Genomic DNA, 15,981 nt, shown 5'->3' on the forward strand with positions numbered 1-15,981 from the left:
CTTGCTGTTAAACTGATAACTTAATTTCCTCCCAGAGGATTGGACTGACTGCTTTTCTTTGAAACATTTTCTTAGCGGAGCTGGAAAATTGTACGGAACCTTAAGAAACTGTATATTTACAAAAACTGATTTACTCACCTGTGATCTAGGAAATATCCCAATGTGATAACTAGGCATATCACATGGAGTAGAAAAAGTAACAGAGTGTAGGAAGCTGGCTCTTTTATACTATAGCAGAATGAGGTAGTGTGCACAGAGTCAAGTGGAACCCCAAAAGGTAGGCAGAGGTAAAGTCAGATAGCACCTCACACTCTATTTGTGGTAGTGTGGTCAAGCAGTAAGGCAGCAAGTGAATTTACACACAAAGACTGAACTTCAGACCAATTGTTTTTGTATGAAAATATTCTTGTGGTCAATTTCTGCACAGCGTTTCCCTTCTTCGTTCCGACATACCCCACGAAGAGTTGGTCCTCCACCCGGAACTCTTTTGTGCTGTCAGGGTAGAACGACAACACTCTTTGGGTCCAGACGGCAAAGGTGCTACTTTTCCTTCGAGGGATGTGGCGCAGTGTAAAAGGTAGGCAGGGAGGTGGCCTGGCCTACATGAAAAGGACTGACCATTTTTGGCAGAAAGGAAGCTCTAATGCGAAGAACCAGCTTGTCTGGGAAGATGGTCAACTATCGAGGCTTATGGAACAGCCTGAAACTTACTGACCCTCCGGGCAGACGATAGTGTCACTAGGAAGAAAGCCTTGATGGTAAGGAGCCTGAGAGGGCAGTTGTGTAGTGACTCAAAGGGAGAGCACATTAGAAAGGTGAGTACTAGATTAAGGTCCCACTGATACAGGATGAAAGATAAAGGTGGAAACGTGTTGCAGACATTTAAAAAAAAAACTATTCAGAGGGGATTTGAACAGGGAAGGTTGATCTGGCAACCACAGAAAGGCTGAGATGCCGAAAGCTAGCCTTTTAAGGTATTTAAAACAAAGCCCTGCTGGGCAAAAGAAAGGATAAATACAAGGTCCTGAGAGAGAGGAGAAGAAAGAGGGTCAGCCTGTCTCTCTGCACACCATGCCACAAACTTGCCCCAATGGCAGGCGTATACTGTCTTGGTACAGGGACGCCAGGCTGCCAAGAGTACATTGCAGACTTTCGGCAGAAGGTCAAGAGCTCTCAACAGTCACAGGCAGAGCGTTGACAGGTTTGTATGGATAACTCTTCCCTGCTGCTGCAACAGAAGATCCTCCTAAAGGGGCAGCTTGATTAGAAGACCGATGGCCATGCTTAACAGCTTGGGATACCAAACTCTCCAGACCGGAGAAACAAGGATAAGTTGGGCCTGGTCGTTCCTGATCTTCTTGACAACTTTGGACAGGAGTGGTATGAGCAGAAAGGCATACAAGAGGCCTGAGCTCCACTCAAGACTAAAAACATCTGAGCGAGAGCCGCCCTGAAAACTCCAGCACACAAAACTGCAAACATTGCGGTCTCTCAGCAATGGCAAACAGACTTGACCAATGCTCTCCGCACAGCCGAAACAGACATTGCACCACCTCTGAATGGAGAAGCCATTCAGGATCAGCTAGGAATCTTTGGCTGAGTTCATCCTCTCTGGCGTTCAGAGAGCCTGTCGGGTGTTAAACTACCAGGGATATGGCCTGCTCTTCCAGCCATGTCCTTGACAGTCACAGGCGGCAGCTGAAGGTCCAGGACCTCAGCCACCCTCATCACCTCCATAGCAAAATGAGGCTCCCTCCTCTGTAGCCACGGCAGGAGAGTCCAAGACAGTATCTGGGGGTGGAGGTCACTCCACTGGCATCCGGTCTAAAAAAATAATCTTCGACAAAAGAGTGGGAAAAAAATTAAGTGACTGGAGTAGATCTTCTCCAGACTTGCGCTAACTGGCGCAGCAAGAAAAGAACTTACAACAGCAAGCTGGGGTGGCGCCTATAGAAGCACTGCAGTGTCACTTCTGGCAAGGACGGCACGACACACAGTCGAACAACACCACCTACTAGCACGCAAGAGCAGTGCCGTCGAAAAATTCCTGCATGTAGTCCGATACTTAGGGAATATATTCTAAGGTAAGGAATCTGCGGCTAGATGTCTCAATCATATTCTATAATTTAATGGGCACAAAATATAATAGAGACCAGACTTTGTATAACCCTTAGATCAGCATGCATTACCAGTCAGCCCAGAATTAATCTCAGTCATCTTGAAAGTCAGAATGTGGTGAAAACAGTTATGCATGTGCTCATATGTAAGATGCCATCAATTTAGAGATATGTCTTCGTGCTGTGTTCATCGTAGATCTTCAAAAACTTAATACACTGGCAGTGTATTATACAATTCACAAACTGTTCATCAGGTGTGAAAAGTGGGTGCCAGACCCATATTTGTTTGATTAGAATAAGCCTCAGGTAAGACAGTGAGAATTTACTGACCACTAAGGAAATAGTTGCGACTCCAACATGAATTTTCATTATCAACTAATATTTAGGGTATTTGCTGCTTCTTCTAGGCTCTGAATACCTGAAGCTAGAGCCTGACCATTTTCTCGCCTAGCGACGCAGCGCATGTGCTGCTCGCCTTGGCGAGACCTGTAGTCGTTGGTTTGGTGGTCGAAGGGGGACATGGATGTGCACTCTCACGGCGCCCGGACAGCCCATGTGCATATGCACTGCGTCAATTAACTTTCGAGCGCTCCCACCGCAGACAGCACATTGGCACGCACACGGCGTCTATCAGCTTGCCCCTAGACAGCACATTGGCACGCACACAGCGTTTCAACCTTCGAGCGCTCCCACCGCGGACAGCACATTGGCACACACACGGCATCTCCATCAGCTTGCCCCCAGACAGCACATTGGCACGCGCACGGCGTCTTCACTTTCGAGCGCTCCCACCACGGACAGCACATCAAGGAGCTGGTTGCACTAGCACGTATCACGGACCTGCAGCCATATGAGCATCACCAGCGCGCCACCCCTCTCGCCTCTATTGTACAGCGCGCGCCGGACCACGCGGGAAGGGCGGTAATTAAGCTCCAAAGACAGCCACTGATTTGATTTTGAGCTAAAAGCAGGTCTTCAAATAGTGAAAGTCTTGAGACGCCGGATGGAAGGCCCTCGGGTGACTGTTGACAAAGTGTTGTAAGCTGGCGCCTGCTCGGTTTGAACAGGTGAACCGAAGGAATCGCGAGGCGCTCATCTGCATAAAGCAATATGATTCTGCCGGAGGGTGCAGGCAACAGGGACTGATTCACAAGATGTATTTTTTTGTTGCTACTTCATTGCTCTGCTAACACGCCACTTGTCACCGAGAATGCCGCAACTGCTCCATATGCCAGGCTGCATCTGCCGGGACCCCCTTGCTGATTGCACAGCGAATATTTCGTCCTCGGCATGCGAAGTGCTGTCAGGAGAAATTCTGAAAAAAACTGCAAGCAGGCTGCAGAGGCAGAGTGCCTCATTTTGCTGCACAGCCCCTCTTTGCAGAAGTGCGAGGAGAAGAAGGTAGCGTGACTCGGTTTGCTGCCACAGGTTCTGTGACGCAGAAGCCTCGGGGTCACTTGCGCGCCATTAATCTGTGTCACCGATTGGACAAGCCATGGTGACTCTGGTGTCCTGTGAGATTGGCGCATGCAGCAGGGCGGGAGCACATTCGAGGTGCTGTGTATAATTAGTACACAAGTGCCACATTAGCTCTGTGAGTTTGCAGCAGCCTTACAAAATGTGAGATTGAAATATAGACCTGTAAATAAACTAATTAATGTGCTTTTTTTCTGCAGTTTTATATAGCGCAAACTCGACCCAACGGTATTTGCGCACTTTACAGTACCAGGCATTTACAATGCAATAGGTCTCGCATTTTCAAAACTTTGACCTATTGGTATTGTAAATGACAAAATCTTATTATTGCAGGTTTTTTAAACAAATAAAAGGCATTGTCATTTACAATGGCAAAAAATCAAATTCTCGCAAATGCGAGACCTATTGCATTGCAAATGCTTACTGATTTTGCTTCTGGCAAATTCATCTGCTTGAATTCCCATTATAAGAAAATATTTTGTATAGTTTCATCCGACTCCCACCCATTGATCGTTGGTGTGTTAAGCTTGGCACTAAGGTCCTTTTTAGGTCTCGGCCTGTGTAGGCTGCGCTTGCGCAGTCTCGCTGGTGAGAAATGTTTTTCAGTATGGGGGCTTGGACCCGCCCCTCTTCTCCTTTGGCTGGCTTCCTAAACGGAGGCTAGACATTGGAGGAGAGAGGCGTCACTCCGTTCAAGCCCGGATTGGGGGGGGGGGGTGTTTTTTAGCTTCTTTCTGTTTTCTTTCTCTCCTCTTCTCATTGGCTGGAATTTTACACTCCAGCCAATGGGAAGAGGAGAGAAGGAAAACACGCCCCAAATCGCAAAATTACGCTGCGTTTCTCCAAGGCATTTCTGCCTCGCCTCGGAGAAACATGGTGGTGTCCCGGTGCCCCCAGCTGGTCTCCGCCGTGGTTTTGTTTGAGTCACCGGGGCGTGATTGCTCTCCCTCCTCCCTAGTGTCTCTCTCCCCCTCCCTTTTTGCACTGTGAGCCGGTCGTGCACGGCACCACTCCCCCATCGACCCCAGCAGCAGAAGCAGGCTCCAGTCACCCGTCCAGCCTCAGAGTCCCTCCAACTGCCGCCTCGGGCATGGAAGAGCAGTGCCCCACTGAGTCACTAAGTCCCCGTTCAATTTCCTCCAGCGGCGGCTTCCTTGACACTGGGTAGCGGGCCCAACCGCCGCCAGTGCACCGGGAGCCACAGGATGAGGAGGACGAGGACCCGACCGAGAGAAGCCCCTGGGAGGAGGATGACTTCGGGGACAACGAGGTGCTGGACCCAACAGGCGGGGCCTGCAACTACTCGCACCCTCCCTTCACTGTCACGTGTAGTTTTTTTCCAAATAACTGGGAGTTTTTGGTTCATACAATAATAGGTGTTATCGAACACTTTACGTAACAGACCGGCCGAAATCAGGACGTGAAGCCACCCTGGTAAGTATGTCTTTACTCGTTAAGGAGCATTCAGTGATAGACGTGGCGTGGCATGAGATAGCTTTTATCTGGGACGTTTAAAATAATTTGTGGACAGTCTTTATATTTCTATTTGAAAACTCATTGTCCTCAAAGCACCGGAACCGCACAAGATCTTTTCGACTGATGCAGCTGTAGCCTGTTTTAGCGAGATGTCAGAACCCCATACTCTGATTTGTTTCCCTTACCTAACAATGCCGCCGGTTGTTCCAAATGTTAGTGCGTGCCTAGAGCCTCCGGAGCTGCGGAGGAGCCTGACTCTCTAGACGGGCCGGAGTACGAGGAGGAAGAGGTGGAGATTCCGCTGACCGCTCCGGCGCCTAACAAGTACGTACCGATTCTGGGGTATGGCCGATCTCCAGGTGCATTTGACCCATATGCGGCCTGGCCTGGTATCGGGAACATGCACGGCAGAGTTGCAGGACCATATGGGCTTTTTGTGGACAACTTAAACATCTTATTACGGTATCAGCTTGCTTCTCAGAAGTGTTGGTGAGAAGAGGGCGTACTGCACTCTGTGTCCCAGGTTCGGCCCGATGCTACCTGAACTTAGGGCAGAGATCTCGTTAAGTCCCAAAACTGTGCCTGGTTTAATGTTTGCGGGAATGTGTGGTGTATATGCGGCCTCTCCAGCGAGCTGTCACTGTCAGATCTCATTGCGGGCTCTGGGGTGGAGAGCAGTGATTGATGGTGCACTCTAGGACAGAGAAGCTGTATGTAGTGTCCTAGTGAACAGACAGCAGGTGTCCAAATATCGAACAACATCTTCTTTGCTGTACAGTTGTGTAGCGAGCTTTATGATGTACATACATTTCATTAGTGAAGATGCTTACTAAGTTGCACAGTTCTTTGGAAAACATTCGGTGGTCTCATTTCTGTGAAACTATTTTCCAGGGCGATAATACTCAGGACACTGTAAACAAGATGGTATGTTCATATTAATCAAATTTGCGAAGGTTGATGTTCTCAGGATAGAAACATGTTCTTCTTAGTCTATGGTCAGTGGCAAGTATACAGGAATTATAGGCAATACAGTTGCTCTTGTTAGAGAGGTGCAGAGAGTGAGATGTTTAAAGCTGCAAACTTTTGCTGAGAATTGAAAGGGCCTGAGTACCGCACAACTTCGCCAAACGTTCGAGCACTTAAAATTAGGCCTAACCATTTCCATTTCATTATTGAATTTTATCTATACTAACAGCATCGTATAATTCACATCTCATCTTCCAACTTAATGTCGCTCACCACCACACCCAAAAAGTGTGATAAGCAATGGAATGCACCATTACTGAATTATAGGATTTATTTCAACCCACCTGTCTGTGTTGGGTGGCTCGGTGTGTGCGGGTGGCTCCGCGTGTGCGCGCGCGCGGGGGTGGCTCCGCGTGTGCGCGGGGGTGGCTCCGCGTGTGCGCGCGGGTGGCTCCGCGTGTGCGCGCGGGTGGCTCCGCGTGTGCGCGCGGGTGGCTCCGCGTGTGCGCGCGGGTGGCTCCGCGTGTGCGCGCGGGTGGCTCCGCGTGTGCGCGCGGGTGGCTCCGCGTGTGCGCGCGGGTGGCTCCGCGTGTGTGCGCGGGTGGCTCCGCGTGTGTGCGGGTGGCTCCGCGTGTGTGCGGGTGGCTCCGCGTGTGTGCGGGTGGCTCCGCGTGTGTGTGTGCGGCTCCGCGTGTGTGTGTGCGGCTCCGTGTGTGTGTGGCTCTGTGTGTGGGTGGCTGTGTGTGTGTGGGTGGCTGTGTGTGTGTGTGTGTGTGGGTGGCTCTGTGTGTGTGTGTGTGTGTGTGTGTGGCTCTGTGTGTGTGTGTGTGGCTCTGTGTGTGTGTGGCTCTGTGTGTGGGTGGGTCTGTGTGTGGGTGTGGGTGGCTGTGTGTGTGTGTGTGGGTGGCTCTGCATGTGTGGGTGGCTCTGCATGTGTGTGGGTAGCTTTGTGTGGGTGGCTCTGTGTGGGTGCAAATGCAATAGGTCTCGCATTTGCGAGCGATTAAGCTATTGCCATTGTAAATGACAATGCCATTTATTTATGTTTTAAAAAACAAAAACAAATACAAATAATGTCATGAGCAATGCCAATAGCTCTAACTTTAACAATGCCGAGACCATTGCATTTTAAATGCTTGTTGTCCCTATAGAATTGCTGGACAAACTAAGGGGCTCTTTTCTCCTGCCAGCTCAAATCCAACTCACCTGTGTATCCAGAAGTGACCAGGATTGATCCTGTGTCCCCTCTTATATTCAAATATAATTAATAGAGCTGAATCATTGCCAGTCAGCATGTTGGCAACCCTCCGCAGAATGTGGGGCTGAAAAGCCTTTAAGGCCAGGCACACTGTAAACAAATCTGACACTGATGTGCTAGAAAATAGTGTCTTGGGGTCACTGCTCTCTGCAAACAAATCAGGCATGTGAACCTGCACCCTGCAAGAGAGGTGTCCATATTGAAGGTCACTTGTCATTTTCTTTGTCCCCATCTATGTCTTTTTTTGCACCCAACTCTGGTACATTCCAACATTGTACCTTTCACCATTGTAACTTATAACTTTCACTTAACTTCCCTCTGCCCAACTCAAACAAACCTAATTCTTCAAACACTGGACTTCTGTCTTTTCTTATATTTTGTTTTTTACTTATGTGCAGATTTCATTGAAGAATGATTATCAGTATGTGACGTGTGTAGCAGGAAAATCTTTTTAACCGCAGGCGAGGAGTGCAGCTTTGGTAGACTATATGTCACAAAGTGTGAAACAATCCCCTATCAGGATTTTTACAACATGAAATTCTGCCTTTCAGTATTTTATTAAAACATAGTGAAAACTAATTTTCAACCTTCCAAATATGGAATCAAACCCAGATGAAATCACTAAAGGCTCAATGTCAGAAGGTATCCATACCTGAAAGCTGGGATAGTTTACAAGCTTCACTTATCCTCTGTCCGGTCAGATAGCTGAACACTGCTTCTGTGTGATTATCGCGATGAGATATAGACACTTCCTCCTCAATCCGTTCTGCTGCAGTCTGAGACAGCCAGCGAGAAAATGCTTTCCTGCGTTCCAGACTCTGAACATATTCACTTGGCTCATCCAGACTGGCCTCCAACTCCTTTAAGCTGCCCCAGATTGCCTCGCACAATGTCCATGTTAGGTGCCAGTGCTTAACCACTGCTGAGAAATAGGTGAAGTGACATTAACATTAATGTGAGAACAGGGTGCCGGCTGCAAATTTTTTTAACATGTTTGATACAGTGCAAAAACATTTCAAGCACTATACTAAAAAACATACAAGTTACTCAGCATAGCCATTTCTGTTTTCCCAGTGCTTAGCCTGCACCCTCAGTCCAGACTGATGTATACATTTCTCCCTGAATAGAAACTCCTCCACTCAACAGGTACACTTCTAAGACATTTGACCCCAAGCACAACAGTCGTTTTCCACACGCAGCCAAAACGCTCTTCCCTATACCGCCAACTATCCTCCAACACACTTGCTTCCCTTCACATCTCCAACTACCAAGCCTACATTTCTAAGAAAGTAAATGGGTTTATATGCAGAGGTGGTGTCAGATTAGCTATATCAAGTATGGTGGGTTTTGAACAAGACTGAATGAACTTACTAAGCATAGTAACGTGCTTAGTATCAAACTTTAATCATGTATCCAATATAATTACAGTAAGCAATGAAGAGCACAATAACAAGGAATAACAAAATGGACAGAACAACTATCACAGATTCAGATATTGCAAAGGAGTGGTTGATAATTAAAACAATTGTAGCTGAAATAGGGGCAAAATGAAGTTAAGAGGACAGCAAAGGCAGTGAACAAAAGAACTCTGAAGACCTACAACTTTTCTATTTGGCAAACTTCATGACAAGACAATGTACACATCAACAGAACCACATTACGAAATTTCATACACAATCCGGGTGACACCTAGGTTTTTTGCTTGATCCATGATGCATGCTGACTGGATGACTAAGTGGAAGCAAGACAAAACGTACCTGTTTAATGCAGAGAATGAGACATTAACGTCCTTCACATAACCTTCACAATACAGAGGATGTGTAAGACTTGTTTGTCCTTTGCATATGCGGTGGAAAATGTAGTGCTTTCACAAGGATTCTTTTTTTAAATGTTCAAATGTTCTTGTGACATGATTAAGGAGTTTCCTTTGCGTGCAGAGAATATATATTTTTCCACACTGACAAGTAGCGCACAGACATCAAACAGTCAAAAGGAAAGCATGCTGCACTATTAGGTGCTTGCTGCTTTCACTTTGGTCAGTGAAGGAGGGTCTATCTCGGCTCCGATCAGTAAGCATTGCTCAATAATAAAGGACTGTTGGAAAGGGGACAATGTTTTCTTTCCAATAGTACCTATTCAGAGTGGGTCACTCTTTAGAGATCCCCACAGAAAGCCCACTAGATGAATAGGTTCCTTACCTTTGGTATTGCCTTATCTGATAGAGACTATCTAGCCACAGATTCCTAACCTTAGCATACTCCCCGGGTGTCAGACTGGATCCATAAACTTTCGGTGAGCAGTACAGCACGGTCATTCTACCTTGACTGCAGAAAAGAGTTCCGGCTGGACGATCAACTCTTTGAGGGTACGATGGATCATGCTCTGCATCAAGATCTGCTACACATTGGCAAAACAAGCAACATCAAGGATGTCAGCTCACTCCACCAAAGCCAAGGCAGAGATCACTGTGTCCGCTCATGGAGTTCCTGTCCTGGATATCTGTCAGGCAGCACTATGGGCTGTCCTGTACACTTTTACCAAGCTCTACTCTGGAACACTGGCGTAACGAAAATTGAGGGGGCTCCCTGCACGGTACGCAGAGGGGTCTCCTCCGGGTCCAATCAGGAGCGCTCCGGCCAGAGTACAGTGCCAAGGGGGCCCCCTGGAGCTTGGGGGCCCCCGCACCGCAGGGGCTGCGTAGGCCTGTGTTAAACCCCTGCTCTGGAAAGTCAAGTCCAGCTTGACAGCCACCTTACCCGTTGAGACCCAAAGGACTTAGTTTAATCCGTATCGTACCCCACCCATCCTCCCAACTGTGCGTATGGATTTCAGAGTTAAGGTTTGTTCCCCTTTTAAGGGTCGTAGCTTAATGCACCAGTGGTCAGTGTTCATGGTGGCTCCATGCACCTGGCGTGGACAGTCACACAAAAAAACAAGCATTTGCAATGCAATAGGTCTCGCATTAGGAAAGTTTGAGCTATTGGTATTGTAATTGACACATTTTTTATTTATGTTTTGTTTTTGAAAATAGCAAAATTAATAGTTTTGTCATTTACAATACCAATAGTTATAACTTTTGCAAATGTGACACCTATAGCATTTGTAATGCAATATGTGTTGTATTTATGTGACTTACCTGTATTAGTATTACAAATAACAATGTCTTTTACTTTTTTAAAAATAATTAATACTTAAATAAAAGTTATTGCAATTTATAATGGCAATAGCTTAAACGTTTGTAAATAACTTTTGTGAAGATTATGTTCAGTGTATTTATGTCGAAAATCCAAGAACAGAAGTGAAATATTACCACCTTTTTGTTACATTTGTAATAAAGCTTGAAACATTGAGAGAACATATTTGAACCAGTTTTTGTTGAATGGTTGCACAGATTAATGCTTTGGTGGCGCTGAGTGATGTTGTGATGTCGAACGAGTGATGCTGTGGCGTTCAGTGATGCTGTGGTAGCGCATAGTGATGTTGTGGTGCCCCTGAGTGATGCTGTGGTGTGCTGAGTGATGCTGTATGCTATGCTTTGTTTTGCTATCCTATGTTTTGTTTTGTTATGCTATGCTATGTTTTGCTATCCTATGTTTTGAATTGTTATGCTATGCTATGCTGTGTTTTGTTATGCTATGCTGTGTTTTGTTTTGCTATCATATGCTTAGTTTTGTTATGCTATGCTATGTTTTGCTGTCCTATGCTTTTTTGTTATGCTGTGTATTGTTATGCTATGCTATGTTTTGTTATGCTATGCTGGTGAGGGTGTGTGAGGGTGAGGGTGTGTGAGGGTGAGGGTGTGTGAGGGTGAGGGTGTTGTGATGGTGAGGGGGTTGTGAGGGTGAGAGGGTTGTGAGGGTGAGAGGGTTGTGAGGGTGAGGGGGTGTGAGGGTGAGGGGGTGTGAGGGTGAGGGGGTGTGAGGGTGAGGGGGTGTGAGGGTGAGGGGGTGTGAGGGTGAGGGGGTGTGAGGGAGTGGGTGTGGGTGTGAGGGGGTGGGAGGGTGTGATGGTGAGGGGTTGTGATGGTGAGGGGGTGTGATGGTGAGGGGGTGTGATGGTGAGGGGGTGTGATGGTGAGGGGGTGTGATGGTGAGGGGGTGTGATGGTGAGGGGGTTTGATGGTGAGGGGGTTTGATGGTGTGAGGGGGTGTGAGGGTGAGGGTGGGTGAGGGAGGGTGTGTGAACATAGGTGAGGGTGAGGGGGCGAGGGTGTGTGAGGGTGAGGGTGGGTGAGGGTGAGTGAGGGTGTGTGAGGGAGGGTGAGGGTGACAGGGTTGAGAGCAACAGGGGTGAGGGGATGTGAGGGTGAGGGTGTGTGAGGGTGAGAGGGTGTGAAGGTGAGGGGGGGTGAAGGTGAGAGGGTGAGAGTGTGTGAGGGTGAGGGTGTGTGAGTGAGGGGTTGTGTGAGGGTGAGGTGTGTGAGGGCGAGAGGGTGTGTTAGAGCGAGGGTGAGAGTGAGGGTATGTGTGAGGGTGAGGGTGTGTGAGGGTGAGGGTGTGTGAGGGTGAGGGTGTGTGAGGGTGAGGGGGTGTGTGAGGGGATGTGTGAGGGTGAGGGTGTGGGGTTGTGGGGGTGAGGTTGAGGCTGTGTGAGGTTGAGGGGGTGTGAGGTTGACGGGGTGAGGGTGTGAGAGGGTGTGTGAGGGGGTAAGGGGGTGTCCTTCATAAGACATAGAAACAAAGAGGTCTGCGGTGAAGCAAGGGAGCCTTCAGTATACACAGCCTTGTATTTGTAAGTCGAAAAAGTATATACCATGGCTCAGAGGCACTAATGAGAAGCTCGTGGGAGAGAAGGGAGATAGAATAAGGAGGAAACAAGGGGAAATAAGGAGTGATGGAGGGAAGGAATAAGGGCTGTGACTGGCTGGAGAAAGAGCAAGGTACATGGGAAAAAGCGCCAGGGAAGGAGGAATGAGGGGCTTTTGCAGGTCTGGTAGGGAAAACCACGGAGGGGAAGAGACGACGGCATTAGGGAGGGAATAGAGGGGGCAGGGGGCATAAGAAAAACTAGTTTCTTATGCATCCTTGTATGTCTGGGAATGTGTGTGATCTTGCCAAAAGCACTATGGGATTCAAAGGGGCTACTTGCAAGCTTGCTCTGACCTCCCTCTCTTTCTCTTAACAATCAGCAGTTGGCTTTCAGTGTCAGGAAAGAGTCGGGCATTAAGACTCCTCAGGTTGTGACGGAGACAAAGGGCACCAGAGAAAAAGCAAGGCTCTACACGTTGAAGAGGCTTGTGACACTGTCCATCAACTTATGCATTGGGAGGGTGGCTGCTCAAGCTCTGAGTGCAATGATCAGCGACACCTGTCACAGAAGGAGCGACTGTCTTAATCACACACTGGACATCTCAAGGAAGGCAATCTGTCAGACTCGATTAGATGGCGGCCTGGAACAAGGCAAATATATCAGCTGACAACGGGTCAGGCATTCTGCTCAAAGGTGCGTTAGCCAGGCACCTTAAGCTTCTTCGAAGAAACCTGCCAAGGGCAGTGATGTTAACCTACATATGGGAGGTTGCCAGCATGTGGACTGGACGCTTCGCTGCTCACTCACAGAAATGGTACTCAGTACCGTATATACTTAACTTCTCTCTCAAAGAATAAAACCCAAAGACATCTGACGGATAGGGTCTAATTACAGTCGTATTAGGAACCCCTCACTCTCATTCCAAGTGCCCCCATTTTTTAAAAGTACATTTAATATCGCACTCTGGCTAGTAGTTACACACTAGGTTCATTTATGCTTTCTAAGAGACAACTTGGGGTTTAGTCTTGGGCTTAATCTTTAGGCAACATAGAGTTGAACTATGTAATGCCAAGGAGACTGACAAGCTTCACTTGTTTCCTTACAGCGAGAAAGGCGACATGTGGACGAATTTGGATATTGGCCAGAAAATTATCATTTTTCTTAGTGGGAGATAAACCACTCCGGCTTTTACGCCTCAATGAATACTAGGACTGCTATGGTCATGAAACCCACATCTCAGTGTCGTTATATCTACTAAAATACCTTTCACATTACATCAGCAATGGCGCCCTCTACCGACAGTTGCTATAATGAATACTCCAGGTGGATACGCTCACTTAAAGGACGGGGAAACTCCTTCCGCATCATTCTTTCAGTCAGCCAGCCAGTCAGCACTAATATGGAAACGTGGCATATAACTCCGGCAACTCTAATCGGGGTAATGTTCTTCTGAACTGGAAGAGCCATTTCAAGGGATGTAGGATATTAAAACGTTTCACAGGCGCCAATAAAATTAATTCTCATAAAGGACAATTGGGGTGTTTATCGCTCGTAAAATAAAATAAAATAAAGAAAAGTCTTACGAAATAGCAAACACCAACATCTTCCGATAAACATTTTGCTCACACTGGTGCGATAAAAATAAAGAACAAGTTCATGTTATACGGTGCCGCCGCGCTGCCCGCGGCGACCCGGAAGCTCTTGGCCGGCCGGCCAATCCGGTCGCGGCCGACCGGAAGTCCCGCCTCCCGAGCTCTGCGAGCTGCCGGCGCATGGAGCGCCGTGCCGGTCCGAGGTAGCCCGGGTCCCCAGGAGGGGGCCGGGGAGAAGGAGGTGTGTGGCGCCTGTTGCGGGGCTCCTCGGACCTGAGGGAGCCCCGATTGAGAAGAGGAGACGAGACGCGCCACGCCGTGAGGAGCGGAGCGCGAGAGGAGCCCCGCCGGAAGAGCGCAGTCGGTGAGTGGGGCCCAGGGCTGATGTGAAGTGCGTGCGTGCCTGTGTGTATGCCTGGGGGTGGGGGGAGGGGGGGGGGGGAGTGTGTGTGTGTGTGCGTGTGTGCGCGAGGGAATGTGTGTGCGCATGCATGACTGTGTGATTGAGAGAGAATGCGAGGTAGGGATAGTGTGCCTGTATGTGTGCCTGGATGGGTGCCGTATGCCTGCGTGTGCATGCGCGCGCCTGCGTGTGCATGCGCGCGCCTGTGTGTGTGTGCGTGCGTGCATGCAGAGGGGTGGGGGCTGCCTGTGTCTGCGCATGCGCAGCTACCAGACGCTCGCTCCCGAGGTGAAATCTGACATCGTCAAAGCGCACGTCTGGTAGCTGTCCACTCTCCTAAATACGGGCCACAAAAGGTCTGAAGCAGACATTCTCAATGCTCACGCATTGAGAGTAGGTCTGCTCGACCTAAAAAACGGATCTAAGAGCGATTGGGGGGCCAACAGAAGCACCCCACACATCACTTTCGGCACAGTCGAACTCACGTGTAGCTGAACGAAGCCACCTACCGGGTGAGCAGAGGCACTGCTCACCAAAAGTTTCAGGATTCTGTGGGATGCCTGGGGAATGTTCTAAGGTAAGGAATCTGATGCTAGAAGTTTATCAGATACCGAGGATTTTTTATTTATATAATTGGGTCACACACCCACCCCTAAGGAAGAACAGTCTCTCACTCCGCTCTTCTCACACTCAACATTCCCCACCCACTGGGGGCCTACCACACACCCATTGCATCGCAAGATGAAATGTGGATTCTTTTGGTTGTAGCTTTGACAGATGGGCCAGCAGACGATGAATGGAAGGGGAGGGAGGGAGGGGGCTCAACATCCCCATTTTCCTACCCCCCCAAGTGGCAGAAACACTATCTGGAGACCAGGGGTAGGAGATAACCCGCAGTAACAATAAGACCAATTCCCACACATCATTCTGTTTCAATTTTCCCCTATCCAACTGTATCGTAACATGCATTTTCATATACATTTTTGAGGTTACCTATACGAGCACTTTGGCTTCTCAAATTACAATTATGAACGTGCACTGTAGTTATACTGATTAGCTCACTTGTGTTCCTATACACCATGATATTAATTTATTAAATATAAGAACCCTTTGACCTCCCTCTCCATTGAATTTCAATAAAAAAAGGACTGCAGTTTTGGTTAATACTGTGTAGGACACAGAAGCTGAAATATTGTACGCTCCTGTTTTGGGTCTACAGCTTTCCCCTTAATTGAATATGTGAATGTAGGATTTATATTATACAGATGAATGTAATCCTTTGCCAAAGACATAATGGAAAAATACCAGCTGCTCTACACAGATCAGACCTGATAGTTTCCATAGATATAAGCACAGGGCATTCAATATGGCTACAAAATGAAATGGGAAGGAAGCACAGGGATTTTGATACTGGAATGTAACTATGAACCCAGTCTCAGCAAAAGCAGAAGTTACTTGCCTGTAATCCTAGTTCTCTTGCAGGGCTATCCTCAAAGTCAAACACACGCAGGGACACCGAAGGACTAATATAATGCATCTAAAAAATATTCACACTCAATCGCAGTTGATAAACCGGCTAAGACAACAACATTTTATTTTTATTTTAAAAAGAAAAAACATTTACTTTCCTATAAATCACTATAGAATATAGATAAATATATCAAACCTTTCACAAGCTTTCTTTAAAATAAAAGAAATGAGTCAGAATTAGCCAATAGGCTGCAAGTAATACATTCAGCTAACGCAACAGGCCTTTAAGAACTTCACAGTGCCTACATTATCCCATCATGCCCCACAGGTTACAGTCAGGTCATTTTTACAAGACAACATAAAAGCCTGGTTAAAATTCAATGGGTACTGTAGTATTTGTCGGGGGGAGGGTTGCCTATGACTGATGAGGATACTTCTGAAAGAGAACAAGATTACAGTTAAGTAACTTGTCCT

General features: G+C 47.7%; 1 protein-coding gene across 1 annotated transcript in view; it reads right to left on the minus strand.

Annotated features, from left to right (window-relative positions):
- Positions 1–15,981, minus strand: part of NUP98 (nucleoporin 98 and 96 precursor) — an 853,605-nt gene that overhangs the window by 235,604 nt on the left and 602,020 nt on the right. The window contains 1 exon segment of the mRNA XM_078658655.1: positions 7,946–8,215. Coding sequence (XP_078514781.1) covers positions 7,946–8,215 — 270 coding nt within the window.

The sequence above is a fragment of the Lissotriton helveticus genome, chromosome 8 (genome assembly GCF_964261635.1).
Source record: "Lissotriton helveticus chromosome 8, aLisHel1.1, whole genome shotgun sequence".
Lineage (NCBI taxonomy): Eukaryota > Metazoa > Chordata > Amphibia > Caudata > Salamandridae > Lissotriton > Lissotriton helveticus.